General features: G+C 37.5%; 4 protein-coding genes across 5 annotated transcripts; 2 read left to right on the top strand and 2 right to left on the bottom strand.

Annotated features, from left to right (window-relative positions):
• The first annotated feature begins 427 nt into the window (after positions 1-427).
• LOC133677032 (protein ALUMINUM SENSITIVE 3-like) lies at positions 428-2789 on the top strand. The gene is made up of 3 exons (XM_062098863.1): positions 428-965; positions 1703-1948; positions 2294-2789. Exons 1-3 carry the CDS (start codon positions 687-689, stop codon positions 2606-2608), a joined length of 840 nt encoding a protein of 279 aa, XP_061954847.1. The 5' UTR covers positions 428-686; the 3' UTR covers positions 2609-2789.
• An 816-nt stretch (positions 2790-3605) lies between these two features.
• LOC133677549 (pathogenesis-related protein PRB1-3-like) lies at positions 3606-4478 on the bottom strand. The gene has a single exon (XM_062099628.1). It carries the CDS (start codon positions 4320-4322, stop codon positions 3606-3608), a length of 717 nt encoding a protein of 238 aa, XP_061955612.1. The 5' UTR covers positions 4323-4478.
• Positions 4479-5577: 1099 nt separating this feature from the next.
• On the top strand, positions 5578-8321 carry LOC133676866 (uncharacterized). The gene is made up of 4 exons (XM_062098646.1): positions 5578-5964; positions 6042-6217; positions 6311-6509; positions 8010-8321. Exons 1-4 carry the CDS (start codon positions 5880-5882, stop codon positions 8231-8233), a joined length of 684 nt encoding a protein of 227 aa, XP_061954630.1. The 5' UTR covers positions 5578-5879; the 3' UTR covers positions 8234-8321.
• A 3148-nt stretch (positions 8322-11469) lies between these two features.
• Positions 11470-14548, bottom strand: LOC133677442 (serine/arginine-rich splicing factor RS2Z33-like). Of its 2 annotated transcripts, XM_062099499.1 has the most exons (7): positions 14395-14548; positions 13897-14010; positions 13223-13262; positions 12964-13059; positions 12315-12502; positions 12121-12219; positions 11470-11993 (listed from the first exon to the last, which is right to left on the bottom strand). In XM_062099499.1, the coding sequence occupies exons 2-7, from the start codon at positions 14001-14003 to the stop codon at positions 11651-11653; spliced, it is 873 nt and encodes a 290-aa protein (XP_061955483.1). In that variant the 5' UTR covers positions 14004-14010; positions 14395-14548; the 3' UTR covers positions 11470-11650. The 2 variants fall into 2 exon arrangements, with proteins under 2 accessions (XP_061955483.1, XP_061955484.1); XM_062099500.1 differs by lacking the exon at positions 14395-14548 and having other exon boundaries at positions 13223-13504.
• Positions 14549-15906: the final 1358 nt, after the last annotated feature.

Raw genomic sequence — 15906 nt, forward strand, 5'->3', positions numbered from 1 at the left:
GATTTTTCTAGATTAAGTGCTTCAAGTATAATGACTCGAGTTACGAATTTAAAAAAATTAACATATTTAAAAAAAAAACTTTATAAATTTTTATTTATTTTTAATCAGTTATTTCATTCACATCATTTATATCACAAATTTCATATAATATCCTGCATCGATTTGGCTCCGAAGAGCTTTTACATATATATTTTTTTACCCGTTTTCAGAATCTAGATATTATATTTTATTCAAAAAATTATTTAGCCCGCGACACATCACGGGCCAAGGCTAATATACACTGTTACTTAAGCAAATCAATAGAATTACAGCTCAAAATAGTCCTATCATATATATATATATATATATATATATATATAATCGAATGACGATGGAACGATGACTGTGGGCTCTCTCAAGAATAAAAAAATAAAAAAAATATTTGGACGGGATGTACCTGTGCCGTACTCAGAAAAGCACGAAACTTGCCACTTGAGGAGATAGTTTCGATGATCCACATATACATATTCCTCTAATAGGGACTCCACGAGATATCTCATTTTTAGGGGAAGGTCGTTTCTGCCACCATCTGTATAAACCACCACATGCAAGAAAGAACCTTCAACTTTGTTTTTTCTACAAATAGAGGACTTTAGCTCAAACTAGTTAGTTAATTTGTGGTTTGAGCGGTAGAAATTACTATTGGAATGGATTTCGACCTTGATGAATTGCTGAGTTCTGGTATTGGTAGTTATAATTTTGAATGGTTGTTGACGTTTCTAAAGGGTATGATAAAGCCCCTGGCTGCTACAGCAGTGGTGCTCATGGCGGTGATTCTGTCCTATATGCAAAAGCTTGGTTTGGAGGGAGAGATGGTGTACTCCATCGTTAGAGCCTTTCTTCAGCTATCTGTTATTGGGTTTGTTTTGCAGTTCATTTTCAGTCAGGACCACGCTGTATGGATCATCCTTGCTTACATTTTCATGGTTCGTATTAATTTATTTTTATTTCTTTTCTTGATTAACTTTTTTAACTTGCAAGTTCTGTATATGTTAGCTTGGTAAGAAAGTTCAACCAAGAAGGAAATAGCCAAAGGGTTGTGTGAATTCCTCGTTTCTGTTTTAATATTTATTTATTTTTTACTCCTTTCCTCATTAACGAACAGAGCTTAATTCAGTTTGAATATATTTTTTCTGCATCAATTGATTATTTGTATGTCTCGGATTTGTTTTGATTTCTTTTTGAGCGGCCTTTCCATAATACAGCAGACATGTGATTTTAGCTCATACAGAAGAACATAGAGAGAGAGAGAGAAGAAAAGAGGTATTATTGGAGACAAAAACATGGAATTTCTAAGCCGTTTTTGTTAAGCCTTGATTTTTCTCTCAACGAACAATCCTCGCCACTTACCTAGAATTGTCTGCATGCTGACAGCAACAGAGCACAGGCTTTCTGCTTTCTTATTTACTCTGTTTAATGTTGGTTTTCAACTCTACCGTCGATAAACTTGGCTGCCTGCACTTCACAACTTGCAAGTGTCAAGAAAATCTTGATCTGTAATGGGCTTTTTATCCCTGAAAATCCCAACAAGCCGTCTCAATGTCGTGATTCTTTTTTCTAGATTATAATTATAGGAGTTTGGCAACTGATGCAAGACTTCAACTAGGCTTCTCTCTCAAATTATTTTTCCTAGTTCTTGACATTATTATTGACCCCCCTGCAGGTCTCTGTCGCTGGATATACAGCAGGACAACGTGCCAAACATGTTCCTAGAGGAAAATTGGTGGCTGGTGCTTCTATCCTTGCTGGTACTGCAGTGACAATGTTCCTGCTCGTTATATTGAACGTTTTCCCCTTCACTCCACGGTACATCATTCCCGTTGCAGGCATGATGGTTGGAAATGCAATGACAGTTACTGGAGTTACAATGAAAAGACTCCGCGATGATATCAAAGTCCAAATGAACCTGGTATGTTAAAGACAACTCATTACCAAGACTTCACCATGTTAGGACCTATTTGTTTAGAGGAGATGCAGGGGACTTGGTCTTCGTGTTAGGATTGCACCCACGGGTTCTTATATGCAAGATGGATACAACCTTTGACCCAAAAAGCCTTAGAGTTAGGGGTTGAGAGGCAATCTTGGATAAAAATACCTCAATTTCTCCATTCATTTTCGTTGTAGGATATTTACAACTTTTATGTGAACCCAACATGTCATTTATTGCTAAGAGCAACTAGTCCAATTCTGATTCATTTTTGTTGTTTGTTAACAATTTCCATGGCTTATTCGAATTGGGTGGTTTCTGTGGCAGGTAGAGACAGCATTGGCACTTGGAGCAACACCACGTCAAGCCACACTTCAACAAGTGAAAAGGGCTCTTGTTATTGCGCTTTCTCCTGTACTGGACAATGCCAAAACTGTGGGTCTCATTTCACTTCCTGGAGCAATGACTGGGCTTATCATGGGAGGGGCTTCTCCACTAGAAGCTATTCAATTGCAAATTGTGGTGATGAACATGCTCATTGGTGCATCAACTGTTAGTAGCATTATGTCAACTTATCTTTGTTGGCCTGCTTTCTTCACCAAAGCTTATCAATTAGAAACCAAGGTATTCTCTACTGATTGAGGTTTATTGATACTGTTGCAAACACCCTACCGCATATGTAACACTTGAAGTGGCAAGGGAGCAGTATCAATATCTGAAAAATCTACTATGTGATAGTTTCTGATTGTACAATGCGTAATGCGCAAATGAAATGATAACACAGTGCATCCTTGTGGTGCGCACTTGAAGCGTTATTGCATTATATGGGTATGGGATCGCAAGATTTGAATTGCACTACAGCTTCTAGCCTGCAGTTTTATCTGAAATCATTAGTTAGCAGTGGAAATGCCAAGAAAGTGAAGAGCACCAATAATCATTTACCCTTAGTTGAATTGTTTGCTAGGATTATATCTATAGCTCTATATTTATTTTTAATCGTTTGGCCGTGTCATGACTGAGGTGTTATGAAGCAAGCATGAGGTTGGCTGGTTAATGGTGATGCTAGTTTTCTCCATCCTTTCCTCATCCTTTCCCACCCTAAAAACCAACACAATCACCTATAAGATGTGCCTGCATGAGGGGAGGGGGACTTGGCTAAATCTACTTAGAGCAAAGTGATAAAGAGCAACTTGTGCAAGTAGGCCAACCAGCCATGTGTGATTAGAGAATTAGCCTGGACCGGTTCAGCCTGACTAGTCTCGGATTCACCATAATACTGAACCATTCGCGCTTTTCAAGCATCCCCATTGAGAATCAAAGAGATTTCCATTGGTGTTTTTCCGAGTCCAGGGTGATTGACAGAACCTGTACTATAATCCTGGTAAAATCTCATTTTGTATCCAAATCAAGCAAAATTGTCCGTCAAAGGACGCGATTTACAATTCTCATTGCCAGCAGATCAGAAGTCAGAACACAAAAAAGAAAGAAGGAAAACACAACGGAGAAAAGCTGTCGATGGGTTATATGTTTATTACATGATGTATATCTTATACTCTTATATGGAGGACTCACAAGCTAACCAGGCAGCGTGCCTGTGAAGATGGTTAGAATGCATATTCTCAATATTGCCATGGCAGTGTCATTCACTGTTAAGTTTAAATTTAGGAGGGGTCAAATTTGCTGGATGCCCAGTGGTGCCTGAGATGAAATCCCTGTCATTAGCTGTAATCACGGTGATCCCCGTGGGGGCATGTGGGCTTCCTGAAAGTGTTGAGCTTGATCGATTGGACGACGGAGGATACACAATAGATTTGCCGAAACGACCACCAAATGGGCCCTGATAGTAAATATTCCCCGGAGGATCATAGGAGCAAACAAATAGGTGACCTTCATTATTATTGCATAAAGCATGGGTGCAGCCTACACTCTGAGTCGTATTCCATACAATCTGTGTATAGTGCCCACAGACACTGTTGTTGAGGCACTCATTTGTTAGTGGATCGTAATTCCGCACTTCATCACCCCAATAGTTGACTACCTTGGAAGCATTCCAGTGATCTCTTAGACCCCAAAACAAGTTCTCCCCAAAAGGGCTATTGGGAGAGTGTTCCAGATTCTTGCAGTCATCAAGGCGCGTGTTGGCCCACCGGCGAGCATATCTAGCCAGCATTCTGTTCCAGGACAAGGACGTTAAGTTGTGCATTGCCCTGATCTTGTTGTGAGCAGCAAGGAATTCGGTAGGCCTTGACAATGGTCTCCGTCCGACTGAATCCCTCAAGTCGGATAACCTGGTAGAGTCAGCATGGTCAGGAAGGGATAAAAGGAGAATGGTTGCAAGAGTTGCAAATCTCCACATTGGTCCTGCGTGATGTTGTGTTGTATAACTCAGAATTATGAGAAGAGGAAGTTAGAAATATGGATTCAAGCAGGGCGATGGGCTAAATTCCCTCCCAGCAATGCGAGAGCAGCTGCAGGAGAGGGAAAGAATGGGTGTCTAAATTAGCTGCTTGCAGCTCTCTCCTGCCATCAATTCCATAATTAGGCATTGTTTGTGTAAACCACTCGATTTTTATCTTGGAGTGTGTGATTTTCAGAATAGCAAATTGACTGTTTCCGAATCTGATTTTGAGCATTTCCTGCTTAACCTCTGCCATGAAGTTCAAAGTAACTAGACTGGTTAAATATAGTACTCCCGTTTTAATGTCGTCGGAATATCATCCGATTTTACACGCCGGCTCAAACATGCACCACCGGAAAACTAATACAACCGTGATCATTTTATCATGCCTTGGTTCTGTGATACAATTCGATTTCCAATCCCTTCAAATACCACTGAAAACAGATATTGATGATGGAGAAACATATAACCCACAGGTTACATTTGTTTTCTTTTTTTAATCAGTATTTTTTTTTTTTCAAGTTTTAATACGGGTCTGCGATATCATCAGTTCATCACTGTTCCTTTGACCATTACTCGAAGGTCATCGTATTCTTTCATCGTGTGCTGTCAGTGTAATTGAAATGTCATCGTTTTAAGGTGTTTTTGTGTAAGAAATACGCCACGTGGCACATCTCTCAAACAAACATATTTTTAATGTGGTTGACCATGATCAATTGAGGCCACAACAAAGGTAGGAGAGCTAATTATGCGCAAGATGATTTTTAAAAATATTTTTTATTTTTTTATTTTTTTTTTATCTTTGACATTGATGTTGAAAATAATCAAATAACAAAACATTAATATTATGTTTCTTCATGTAAAATATATCTAAAATCAGAAATTATCGTATTTTTAAAAATTATCTTCATTAATAATACATGAGATAAAAATAATAAATAAATAAAAAAGAAAAGGAGAAAATTACAAACATGAACTCTAATTATAGGGAATTTTCTTATGGTCTCTAAAGAATTTTATTTATCTCAATTAGGTCCCTAAATCTTAGAAGATTTTAATGGAGTCCTCCTATCCATGTCTTCCAGCCATCGAGAATTTTTGTATAGTTTGAAAATCCGACTGAGATTAATATCCAACTCTGTCATAATCAATGGGCTAATTTACCACTCCTTTTTGTTGAATAAAAGGAGAGAGCGAGCGAGAGAGAGAGAGAGAGAGAGAGATTTTCTGCTGACGTAAGAGAGGAGAGAGATTGCTCTCGGGATCCATGCTGCGCACCTCAGCGTAATCTAGACACCACCCCCCGTAAAGTATAGCGCAGCACGAAGCGGTCAGCTCACGCAAACGAACCAAACTTATTCTTATTTTGCATTTCTACCAGAAGCTAAAAAAACCGCCATTACTAATTACTCTCACGAACTCACACCATCTTCTAAAAACCCTGTCGATATTTAGAAGTGCGGTCCTCTCCTGAATCAATCAATCAATTTATAACTCAATCGAATATCAAAAGCCATGTCGATTTGTTGCCATCTTCAGATTTCTAGGGTTTCTTCAGCTACTTTTCTTGTCTCTTTGATTTTCCTCATCTACTTTCCAGGTACGAAAAGAAGAAAAATCTCATCTTGTCAATCTGGAGTCTTACATTAAGATTGATTGGTGTGTGTTTGGTGACAGGAATTGTATTACCCGCTGTCGTAACATTGGATTCGATGAAAATATACCGAACACACGAGTGGTTAAATGTTGAACCAACTATATATTTCAGCTGTAAAGGAGAGAACCAAACAGCATTGCCTGATGTTAAACAAGTTAATGTCTCGTATACTTTTAAAGGCGAAGAATCATGGCAGGTAAGGTTGACAATTTTTTTATTTTTTTAGTTTTTAATTAGTTTTTTTTATTATTATTATCTTATTTTTTGTGTGCGTTTGTGTTGTTTGTAGCCTTTGACAGAGTTTACAAGCTTGAAATGCAAGAGATGTGGATTTTATGAGAAGGATGACTTCAAGTCTGATGATGTTTTTGATGAGTGGGAGTTTTGTCCGTCGGATTTTGCGGGTTCCGATGGGAAAAATGAGCGAATTATTCACGGGGAATTTGATGCTACGTTTTTGTGTCCACAATGCGTGCCATTAGCAGCTGGTGAGTGTTGTTGGTATTTCATAGTTCAAAACTTGTAACTATATTTTGTACATAATGTTTCAAGATGTTGTTAGCTTCTAGCCTACGATGGATAACTGGTTTCTTTACTGGAATGTTGAAGTTTGGAGTTTGAGTGTCTTTATATATAGAGCTAAAGGATGCCATTTTGCATCAAAGGTTAAAAAAATATTTGGAATGCTATTTTGTGAGGTCATTGAATTGTGTTTGTATGTGCATCTGTCAAAAAGAAAAAGAATGTGAGTAATTTCAAGATGTGTCGCTTCAATGGATGACTAGGAAATGTTGCTTTTGAAAATTAACAAACTCAGTGATGTTGGGGAAGGTGTAACTCTGGTGGCTCCTTGGTTGATGACCAACTCGTTATATTTTCAGATGTTTAGATGCTACTATACCTGTATGATATACTTTTAGCAAGTGGGAGTGTGAATTATGCCATCAATAGGTAAATGAACTTGTAGTCAGAAACAAGGTGGGGTGGCGGCTTAGATAATCAAGGGACTTTGATTCCTGTTTGGCTGTACAACAAGAGTCTTGAGGTGGGATTTTTGCTGTCGGAAGAGTGCTCGTGTACTTGTTTCAGCTTGCATGTTGCTGCTTCACTAATTCTGCTTTTGTAGTCATCTCAGACTTTTAGATGCGGTTGGTACTTCAATAATACTTTATAGCTTGTTGATGTGTGAATTTTCCAACTAATTATTAAGGTGACCAACCTTGCCGGCTATTGTAAAAACAAGGGACCTGCCTTGTGCGTGTTATGTTACTTATCTGTGTTATATGATCATGTATTTTCTGCGTATTTATTTTTCAAGTGTTTTTTAATAGCTTCTTGCCTATGATAGTTTAGTGGAAAATGGTTGAATTGTTTCTTATAGCAAAGTAATTATGGAGGTGAAGATTTTATGCATCAAAGAATATTGCTTTAATGGATGGCTGGGAAGTAAGAAGTGCTGTTTTCGATAATTTAGGAACTTAAGCACCTGTAGGGAAGGTGCAACTCTGGTTTGGCTGGACCACTTTGATTGATGAGCTGAAATATGTGTGGAACTTTGATTGTTGATGCTATGCGAACTCATGATTTTTCCAGATATTTAGATTGTACAGATAAATTTATGATACTTATGGCAAGTTGGTGTGTGAATTCTTCTGCTGATTGAATAGGTAATTGAACTAATGAAAAAAGAGGAGGAAGGTTTGCGTGTTGCTGCAACAATAACATTGCATTCATGTTCATTTCAGCCTTCTAGATGCTACTGGTACTTCAATAACACTTCTTAGCTTGTTGGCCTGTGACTAAAAGTTTTTAAGGTTATCCAACCTTCAGGGTATTCTTTTGATAGGGTAAACAAGGGACATGCCTTGCGGATGTTTTATGAATCCATCTGTGTGTGATCTGCATGTCCCTCTGCTTGTTGATGTTTCAGTGCAAACAGCTCTTTGTTCAAAAGTATACTCATGAGTCTGTTTTCCATTTGTCAATAGATTCCAACTCTGCCTCAAAGCCCCACAAAAAAGGGAACGAAACGCATCTTGCTGTGGTCATATTGATCAGTGCTCTGGTTTCAACTGTGTTTGTTCTTGGAGTAGTAGCAGCATACAAGTACTGGCAAAAGAAGAAGAGGGAGCAAGATCAAGCTCGGTTTCTGAAGCTGTTTGAAGATGGGGATGATATAGAGGATGAATTGGGGCTTGGCACTGTACTATGATAAATTTTATTAGCTTGACCATCATCTGTATAGCACACTGATCATACATAATATTTTACTCCGTCAAAAGAAAGAAGTTTACTCTTAACTTCCTCTTTCTCTGTGATTGTTGACGTGTTAACATTAACACTTGCGATGCACATGTAATTCAGGTCTTAATGACGGTCAAGAAGACAAGATTAATTGTCTTAATTCCCAACCTTGAAGAATTTTTTTTATTTTTTTTATTCCCCTGATGAGACCATTCAAACAAGTAGATTAGGGATGGATGACAGAACTCACCACAGGTCGTCAGACAACAATACAACATACCCATTGTGCAAATCAAACCGAAGTTACCGAAGGGTTTTGGTTTGTGAAGAATGAAGAATTGCTCGGGCTGCATTCCTGGTTAAGGATAATGAACAGAAACATCTGTGGCAGATCAAAAGGAAGTTTAATCCAGATCTCCATGCTTACACCGGATGAATTTTTCTGGGTTTTGCAGCAGCGTTGATCCATGCTGCTGAGTGGTAATTATTTGTTCAGGAGAAGGTTCCGTTGAACCCTGCCTCTCTGATAACAAGTAAAGATCGCTATTATTAACCATTGCTTTAATACAAAAGAAACTCTAAACTGATGATGGTAGCAGAAGCTGGAGAATCTTTATTCACCAGAAGCTGCTAAATGTTTGAGTCAAGCAAGGCAAGTAACCGAAGAAACCTTCACAGATGCTGCCCATCTCATCCTGGCTGTAGCTATATGCATATCTGGGCTCATGCTTGTCATAGTAACTGGTATCTTCCTTCCTCTCATCAAACCAGGACTCGTAGCCAGACCAATTATCATATTACGAAAACTGGGTTTCTTCACTTTCATAATGGCCAGAATATATGTCTCTCTGTTCTTCACCTTGAAAGCATTCTTCTCTGCTGTGCAATCCACTGCCATTCCCGTTGTTATCGGTAAAATTGCCATAGGAGGAGAGGTCATCATCCCAACAATCACCAAAGGTGAATCAAGATTCGTATTCACTTCCCCAATTCCTCCAATTGTTGCATGGCAGCTGCCCTTCTTCCTAAGGGTTCTTTGCATCCTCTTCACTATATGGTGAGGAATTGAAATCGTGGAAGGAATCACCCTGGTAAGGAAAACCAGAGGATAGCATATGGCTTCTAACAATGGAGGGAAATCATCATATACTCCAGGAATATCATTACTGTCAAAAAACGAAGTGGGACAATCTTCTGCGATGAATGCTTGTGGTTCTTGCATATGATAATTAGATAGAATTCAACCAGCAACACTTTCTCCGGACTTGGTCTTACTGAATCACCTGCAATTAGTCCTCTCTATAGATGGTTTCTTCTTTTTCCTGTTGATTCCTGTATCCCAGAGGTGGGGTTTCAGGGAAAGAAAGCTGGTTGTTTGGGCAGCGGGCAGCAGCCTTTTAGGGGATTGCCCTGTCTAGCACCGCCCTTGTATCGATGAGATTCATTCTATAGCAATCTCTGCGTTCCTTTCACCAACCTTGAGGCCCCTTTTGAACCGAACCAATACCAGACAAAAAATAAAATTAGAAAAGCAACATAAACATTGGCATCTTTAAACTAGTGTTGTCAACTAGAGCAGTTTCTGTTCTAACATTAAATTTCTATTGAAATTCACCACAGTTCTAGAGGAATTCTATTATGGGGCCTGAATTTGTTTCATTTTTATTTATTTTGAGAAATTCTAATTTCCAAAATTCACAGATCTTTAGGAGGCATGCAATCTAGAACAAGCTTCCCATTTAACACTTGTTTGTCAAGTAAAAGAACATCGATCAAATAACATCACCAGTTCGAGAATTTTGTTTGAGCATTCCTTGAAAGCATGGATATTCATTTTCGGTACAAAACGAAAGCATGGATATGCATTCCTCGAAAACAATGAAAAAAGAAGGCGTGGATAATCAGGTCGAATATCTGAGCATTCATGATAACTGAATATTCATTCACGCCCAACCACTAGCTTTATGATTGTAGGAGAGTAACCAGACTCCAGAGAGATAGGAGGGAAATTCATCTTCCGAAGCTATCTGATCTCATGACCAATCTACTACAATTTATTCTGGTCCTTGAGATCATTTATTCAGACACACCACAGCAAATGTTGCCAAAAAGGGGCTCCATAGATATTTTGCACGGAAAGTGAAAGGAAGCCATGCTTTTCCCTTGATGATCTTGCCAGCATCTAATATACTAGTGGTATCATACTGCTGCACTGTTGAATGTACATGCATTGAACTCCAGCTTTCAACTTTCTTCAAACCCTTTTCCTTGTGGCATAATAGGATAATAGCCCAAATCCTGTTCAGAAGTCAATATTTCATCGGATCATCCAAGAAAAGCTTTCATACCTTTCTGATCAGTTCAATGAACAAAGTAAAAAAGGAATAAGATAAGGGTTTAAATGACCTTGTGCAGTATAAGCAGGACAAGTTGGATCAACTTAACTGCTCAAAACTTCTCAAGAAGCGATTGAGTTATCCAATTCCTTGGAATGAGAACCATAGATTGCCTTGATAGTTTCTCTACAGCTACTGCAAACAACATAAGAGAACAAGGAAGAGAAAAAGATAAGTCTTGCGTTTCGTCCAACAATGATGTATGTTGTAAAAACTGTGAAAGCAAACGTCAATGTCAGAAGGGTTTGTGAAGATCTCTTCAGGAGAGGCAAAAGCAGGCCCTTGGCCAGCTTGCAGCAAGCACCACAACACTCCATGCACCGCCACAATGGCTCTTTCGTACTGGCAACAAAGCCTGCAGTGGGCGTTGCCCCGGGACGTGACCGTTGCGCTGCAAAGATCGCGGTGTTGAAGTAAGATTGTGTCATGGCTGGTGACAATTTCAGTTGAGAATTAGATGGATTCTTAGGAGCTTTAAGAGCTCGGGTTTTGACAGTAAACGACTTAAGAACTCCACAACGAATTTGCAGTTGAATACAAAATAGCTTGTAGATCCACATGATTATTCGACATCGATTTCAGGGGAAAAAAAAAACACAATGATTTGACATTTTCATGCTTTCACTACTCAAATTTTGTTGGTTTACAGCCGTTGCCGACAACGCAGAACCCAACCCCACGTCATGCTTGAAATTCCAAGTTGGTTGGAACCTGATACGCAAATTCTTTTCTCCACCATAGAATTTGCCGAAACAAAGAACATCCAGATTGTCGGTTCTAAATCCAGAAAAAAAAAAAACAAAACGAATTTGAAACATATCAATCCATACCACAGGGTTCAAAATAGGCCTAAATCCAAATCAAAAGATTCAAATTACATCTCTACTTATCATATAAAATGCTTATGATCATCTAAAATAGAACAAACTTAAGGTCTGGGCGATGATAGGAAAGTGCAAGCAGGCGCACTAATTCAATTGCATTGCATTTCAACGTGACACATCACTATCTCTTGGTGAGCGGTTGTTATCCTCATAATCATCATCAACAGGACTTCTATCATCTCTTGGACTCGGGCTGCGGCTGCGGCCATTAGTCTGAGGAGGACTTCTATACCTCTCAACTCGAGGGCTTCTGCTTCTTCCCCTGGGGCTGCCACTGTACTCTCTATCCTGTTCATCATCCATTTTCCGAGATTTGGGAGAAGGACGTGGGCTGCCTTCATCAGGTGTTGGGCTACGCTTCCTTGCCTTGGTATTCTTTGGCTCGGGGCTCAATGACCTGTTCTCATTCTCAACACTTCGCTCCCTCTTTGGTGGTGATCTTGATCGGCTGACAAACGAACAGAAGATACAGTTACCACACTATACAATAAATTGCATAAAAACCCATTATGAAAGTCGCGCTGTGATATGAGAATATTGCATCATCATATATACTTTCAAAGAAAATCATAAACCTGTAGCTTCGGCCTCGGCTGTAACTTGGGCTACGGCTTCTGCCACGGTGAGGAGAGGGTGATCTATCTGGTGATCGAGAGTAACTCCTCCCACGCTTACTGGATAGAGTACACAATAAAAAAAGGAGTAACAATGAGCATCAGTAGGAAATTCTTAGAAATGAAAAGAAAGCAGAAGAGGACGTGAAGATTACGTGAGTTTCTTGGGGCTATTCTTGCAGTTTCTCTCTATATGACCTCTTTCCCCACAACGGTAACACTTGTTCTTCCAGTCTCCAGCTTTGCAATCTCGAGCCCAGTGACCATCAATGCCACAGTTGAAGCAGCGTCCAGATCCTGGAGGAGGACCTCTGCCCAAGTATTCTCGAGAACCACGAGGTACCTATACAAACTCCCAAGTAACATGAAACAACATTTAAATTGGTAAATGAGCAATAATAGCCTTCAAAATTATATCAATTGAGATCTTATCATGCTTTTAACAGGAGCCATATGAGAAATCAATAGCAATCAACCCACTAATCTTCTTCAAGAGATAGAATCAAGTCCAAAAAATAAGGATCAAGAACCTTCATGAATGAAAAAAAAAAGGATGAAATGAATCAGATGCTTTGTGGAAAATCAAAACTTTGGAAGGCCACAAGACTAACAAGAATAAAGTAGTTTGTTATCTAACAAAATCTTAAATTAGCTTTGATTTGGATTAGGATTTGGACTTGGTCCCATCTTCAAACAACCAATTAGCTTCCAGTTAACCCCATAAAACAAAAGACAAAGCAGACTTAGTTACTAATTTACAATTGTAATTATACTATTTGAAAGCATTAACTAGAAAGAACTTACCCCCTTTGCAAATTCCACGATGATACGACTTCCATCAAAATCCTTACCATCTAAGTAATGCCTTGCATCGTCAGCATCTCTGGGATCACTAAATTCCTGTTTAAAAAAGGTGAGAAAAAACCAGCAAAACAAACCATATGTGTATCATAGAACATATAAAGCAGTTCTCATCAGGGAAAAAATAAAAAAAATGCGTGCTCAACCAAAGCTCTAAAAAATTACATTCAGTGAAAATCATGAGAAGAATAGAAAGACTTACAACAAATGCATAGTCACGCTTCATATCCACATCTCGTACTCTGCGAAATGGTTGCCACAAACAGTAAGGCCATCATTACTTAAGTACTGCAAGTGTATGATACTTCACCCCTCATAGACGAACTAAACACCAGTTTGAGATTGTTGCCAATTCCATAAAAACACGCAATAACATAATAGAAAGAATCGCCAAAGTCTCCTATAACTCGGCAAGAATTTCCACCAATTCCATCATGGCAACCCCCTCACCATAGACCTCCAGGTTAGGCAATAGGCCAGAAACCTTCAACAAGATCATTCAAGTTAAAAAAAGGACACCTAGGGCCACCCACACAGATAACACAAATCAACGAGCAAAACAAGCTGTTGAAGACCTAAATGTTTCCTAAGTATTCACAGGGGCAAACCGCATTTTCTCTATCAATCAATGGCAGTTAAGCAAAGGAAACGAACAGATATACTGTTACTTTACTGCAGGGAATACATCAATGGTGTTAAGTTCATGTTGCAGCATCATTCAGCAGAAACTTGAAAGCCCAGGAATAAATTGCACAAAATACGTTTGGACGAGTTCTCAATAGCTAGCTATAAACCAAAAAACCCACAGTGCGCAATCCACGGGTGTGTTTGTGAAAGAGGTGACCCTAATTACAACTTAGAAATAAGAGAGATTACCGCCCATATTTGCTGAAAAGATGTTCCAGATCCCGTGATCGTGTCCTAGCAGCCAGGTGGCCAACATAAAGGCGCGTACTCGCATATCGGTCATCATAACGTGGCATTTTCAAACTGCAACAAACAAAACAAGTCCTTAATACCTAGAAACCCACTAAAATGGAAAGTCTATTCTCTTGAGCTCCACAGAAATCAAACAAACAAATTAATTGGCCAGAAACTTCACAAGAGATCAAATCTTTCAATTATAGTTGGCTTTATAGCAGCACATCATTTATTTATGTAAGAACATCAAGGTAAGAAGAAATCAGAACTATAAAGGCAACCAAATTGAAAAAAGATAAAATCTTTACCACAACAAAATCTGGATTCAAAAAATTGCAACTTTTTCACTTGGATTAATCACTTATTAAATAAAACAAACCCAAAATTGAATTGAAACTGCAATAAAATAAACCCTACTTTCTAATAAAATCAGATATATTAAGCAATTCGTACCTTGAAAACCCTAACTTTTTGAGAGAGAGAGAGAGAGGTGGCTGGTTTCGATTTTATATAAAGCTAAGCAAACCGACGGGGATTCCTTTGTTTTTATCCCTTTGATGATGACTGAAAAAGGTAAGACGACTTGATTTGGACGGACAGCATATGTTGCTGTTAATCCAAGGGCTAGGAATTCAAGACGAAAATTCTTTCACCCACAACTGGCAAATTGATTGGATTTGTGGGCCGAGATCCACATCTTCGAGGCCCATTAGTTCCAAATTCATTGCTACACGTTTTGCTTTTGCTTTTTTTTTCTTTTTTTTAATAATAATTATTTTTTAAAATATTTTTTATTTAAATATATATTAAAATAATTTTTTATTATTTTTTAAAAATTATTTTTAATATTAACATATCAAAATAATTTAAAAGTATAAAAAATAAATAAAAATTTTATTTTTTTAGCAATATTATTTAAAATATAATTTCAGACATCATGGATTCAAACCGAATATCTAAATACTTTTTGTCAGAGATAAATTGAGATATGTGTGTTGAAAATGAATTAATGTGCATTGAAAACATGTCTTTTGAGGGGATATAAGGATGTATGGATATAGTGGGATTGAGATTATAATACTTTTTTGAGAATGAATGCATATATTTATTAATTTATATTTTATGATTTCTATGGTATTATATGTTATTGTGTTAAGTTCGTGGTAATTGAAATTAATGTTGTGGGTGATAATTAAATCATCAATAACTTATATTATAGGTTTTTTTCCCCTTGTTCTTGATAATAAAAGTTGATGGTGATCATTGAATGTTTGGGATAGGAGGGAGAGGACAACGTTCAACATGATTGAATAGTCATTAGATTTGTTACTTAAGAGGAAGGACTTTGTTCTAATTTATCCTTATTAATCATCAATAAGTTTTTAATATTTTAATTCATACTTTTGAGTGGAAGTTTTAAGTCAGCTTTTGTTATTCTTTTTTAGAGCACATTGACATTCCTTAGCATTGGTTTATTTAAAGTTATTTGTGAAATAATCTTGTATTTTTTAAAATGTATTAAAATAATTTTTTTTATTTTTTAAAAATTATTTTTAAAATCAGCACATCAAAATGATCTAAAAACACCAAAAAATATTAATTTAAAATAAAAAAATAAAAAAATTTAAATTTTTTCAAAAATACTTTTAAAGCACAAAAACAAACAAGGTGTTACGTGATGACTTGTGTGAACAAAAATTAGAGGATAAGGAATACTTCAAAAGGGACAGAATCAGAAGCCTACAAACTCACAAGCAAACAATTTCTTTATTTTTTTAAAAAAATTAAACACTTATAGGACTCTATGGCATATTAAAGAAAATTGGAAATACAGCTTGTATACTTGCATTACCACATACTCTAGATTATAATGTATTTTATGTGTCTATTGTGAAAATATGATAAGAATACAAGTTGTATGATTGATTTCACTTGAACTAATATAGATTATAATGTATTATAATA

Source organism: Populus nigra, chromosome 17 (assembly GCF_951802175.1).
Source record: "Populus nigra chromosome 17, ddPopNigr1.1, whole genome shotgun sequence".
Taxonomy (NCBI): Eukaryota; Viridiplantae; Streptophyta; class Magnoliopsida; order Malpighiales; family Salicaceae; genus Populus; species Populus nigra.

Excerpts from the sequence above, each read along its gene's own strand:
- LOC133677032 (XM_062098863.1), top strand. The coding sequence starts at position 687 with ATGGATTTCGACCTTGATGAATTGCTGAGTTCTGGTATTGGTAGTTAT. Across the intron at positions 966-1,702 it reads TCCTTGCTTACATTTTCATG|GTCTCTGTCGCTGGATATAC; the intron begins GTTCGTATTAAT and ends ACCCCCCTGCAG. Across the intron at positions 1,949-2,293 it reads TCAAAGTCCAAATGAACCTG|GTAGAGACAGCATTGGCACT; the intron begins GTATGTTAAAGA and ends TTTCTGTGGCAG.
- LOC133677549 (XM_062099628.1), bottom strand. The coding sequence starts at position 4,322 with ATGTGGAGATTTGCAACTCTTGCAACCATTCTCCTTTTATCCCTTCCT.
- LOC133677442 (XM_062099499.1), bottom strand. The coding sequence starts at position 14,003 with ATGCCACGTTATGATGACCGATATGCGAGTACGCGCCTTTATGTTGGC. Across the intron at positions 12,503-12,963 it reads TCGTGGAATTTGCAAAGGGG|GTACCTCGTGGTTCTCGAGA; the intron begins GTAAGTTCTTTC and ends GAGTTTGTATAG. Across the intron at positions 12,220-12,314 it reads AATAGCCCCAAGAAACTCAC|TAAGCGTGGGAGGAGTTACT; the intron begins GTAATCTTCACG and ends TACTCTATCCAG.
- LOC133676866 (XM_062098646.1), top strand. The coding sequence starts at position 5,880 with ATGTCGATTTGTTGCCATCTTCAGATTTCTAGGGTTTCTTCAGCTACT. Across the intron at positions 5,965-6,041 it reads TTTCCTCATCTACTTTCCAG|GAATTGTATTACCCGCTGTC; the intron begins GTACGAAAAGAA and ends GTTTGGTGACAG. Across the intron at positions 6,510-8,009 it reads ATGCGTGCCATTAGCAGCTG|ATTCCAACTCTGCCTCAAAG; the intron begins GTGAGTGTTGTT and ends ATTTGTCAATAG.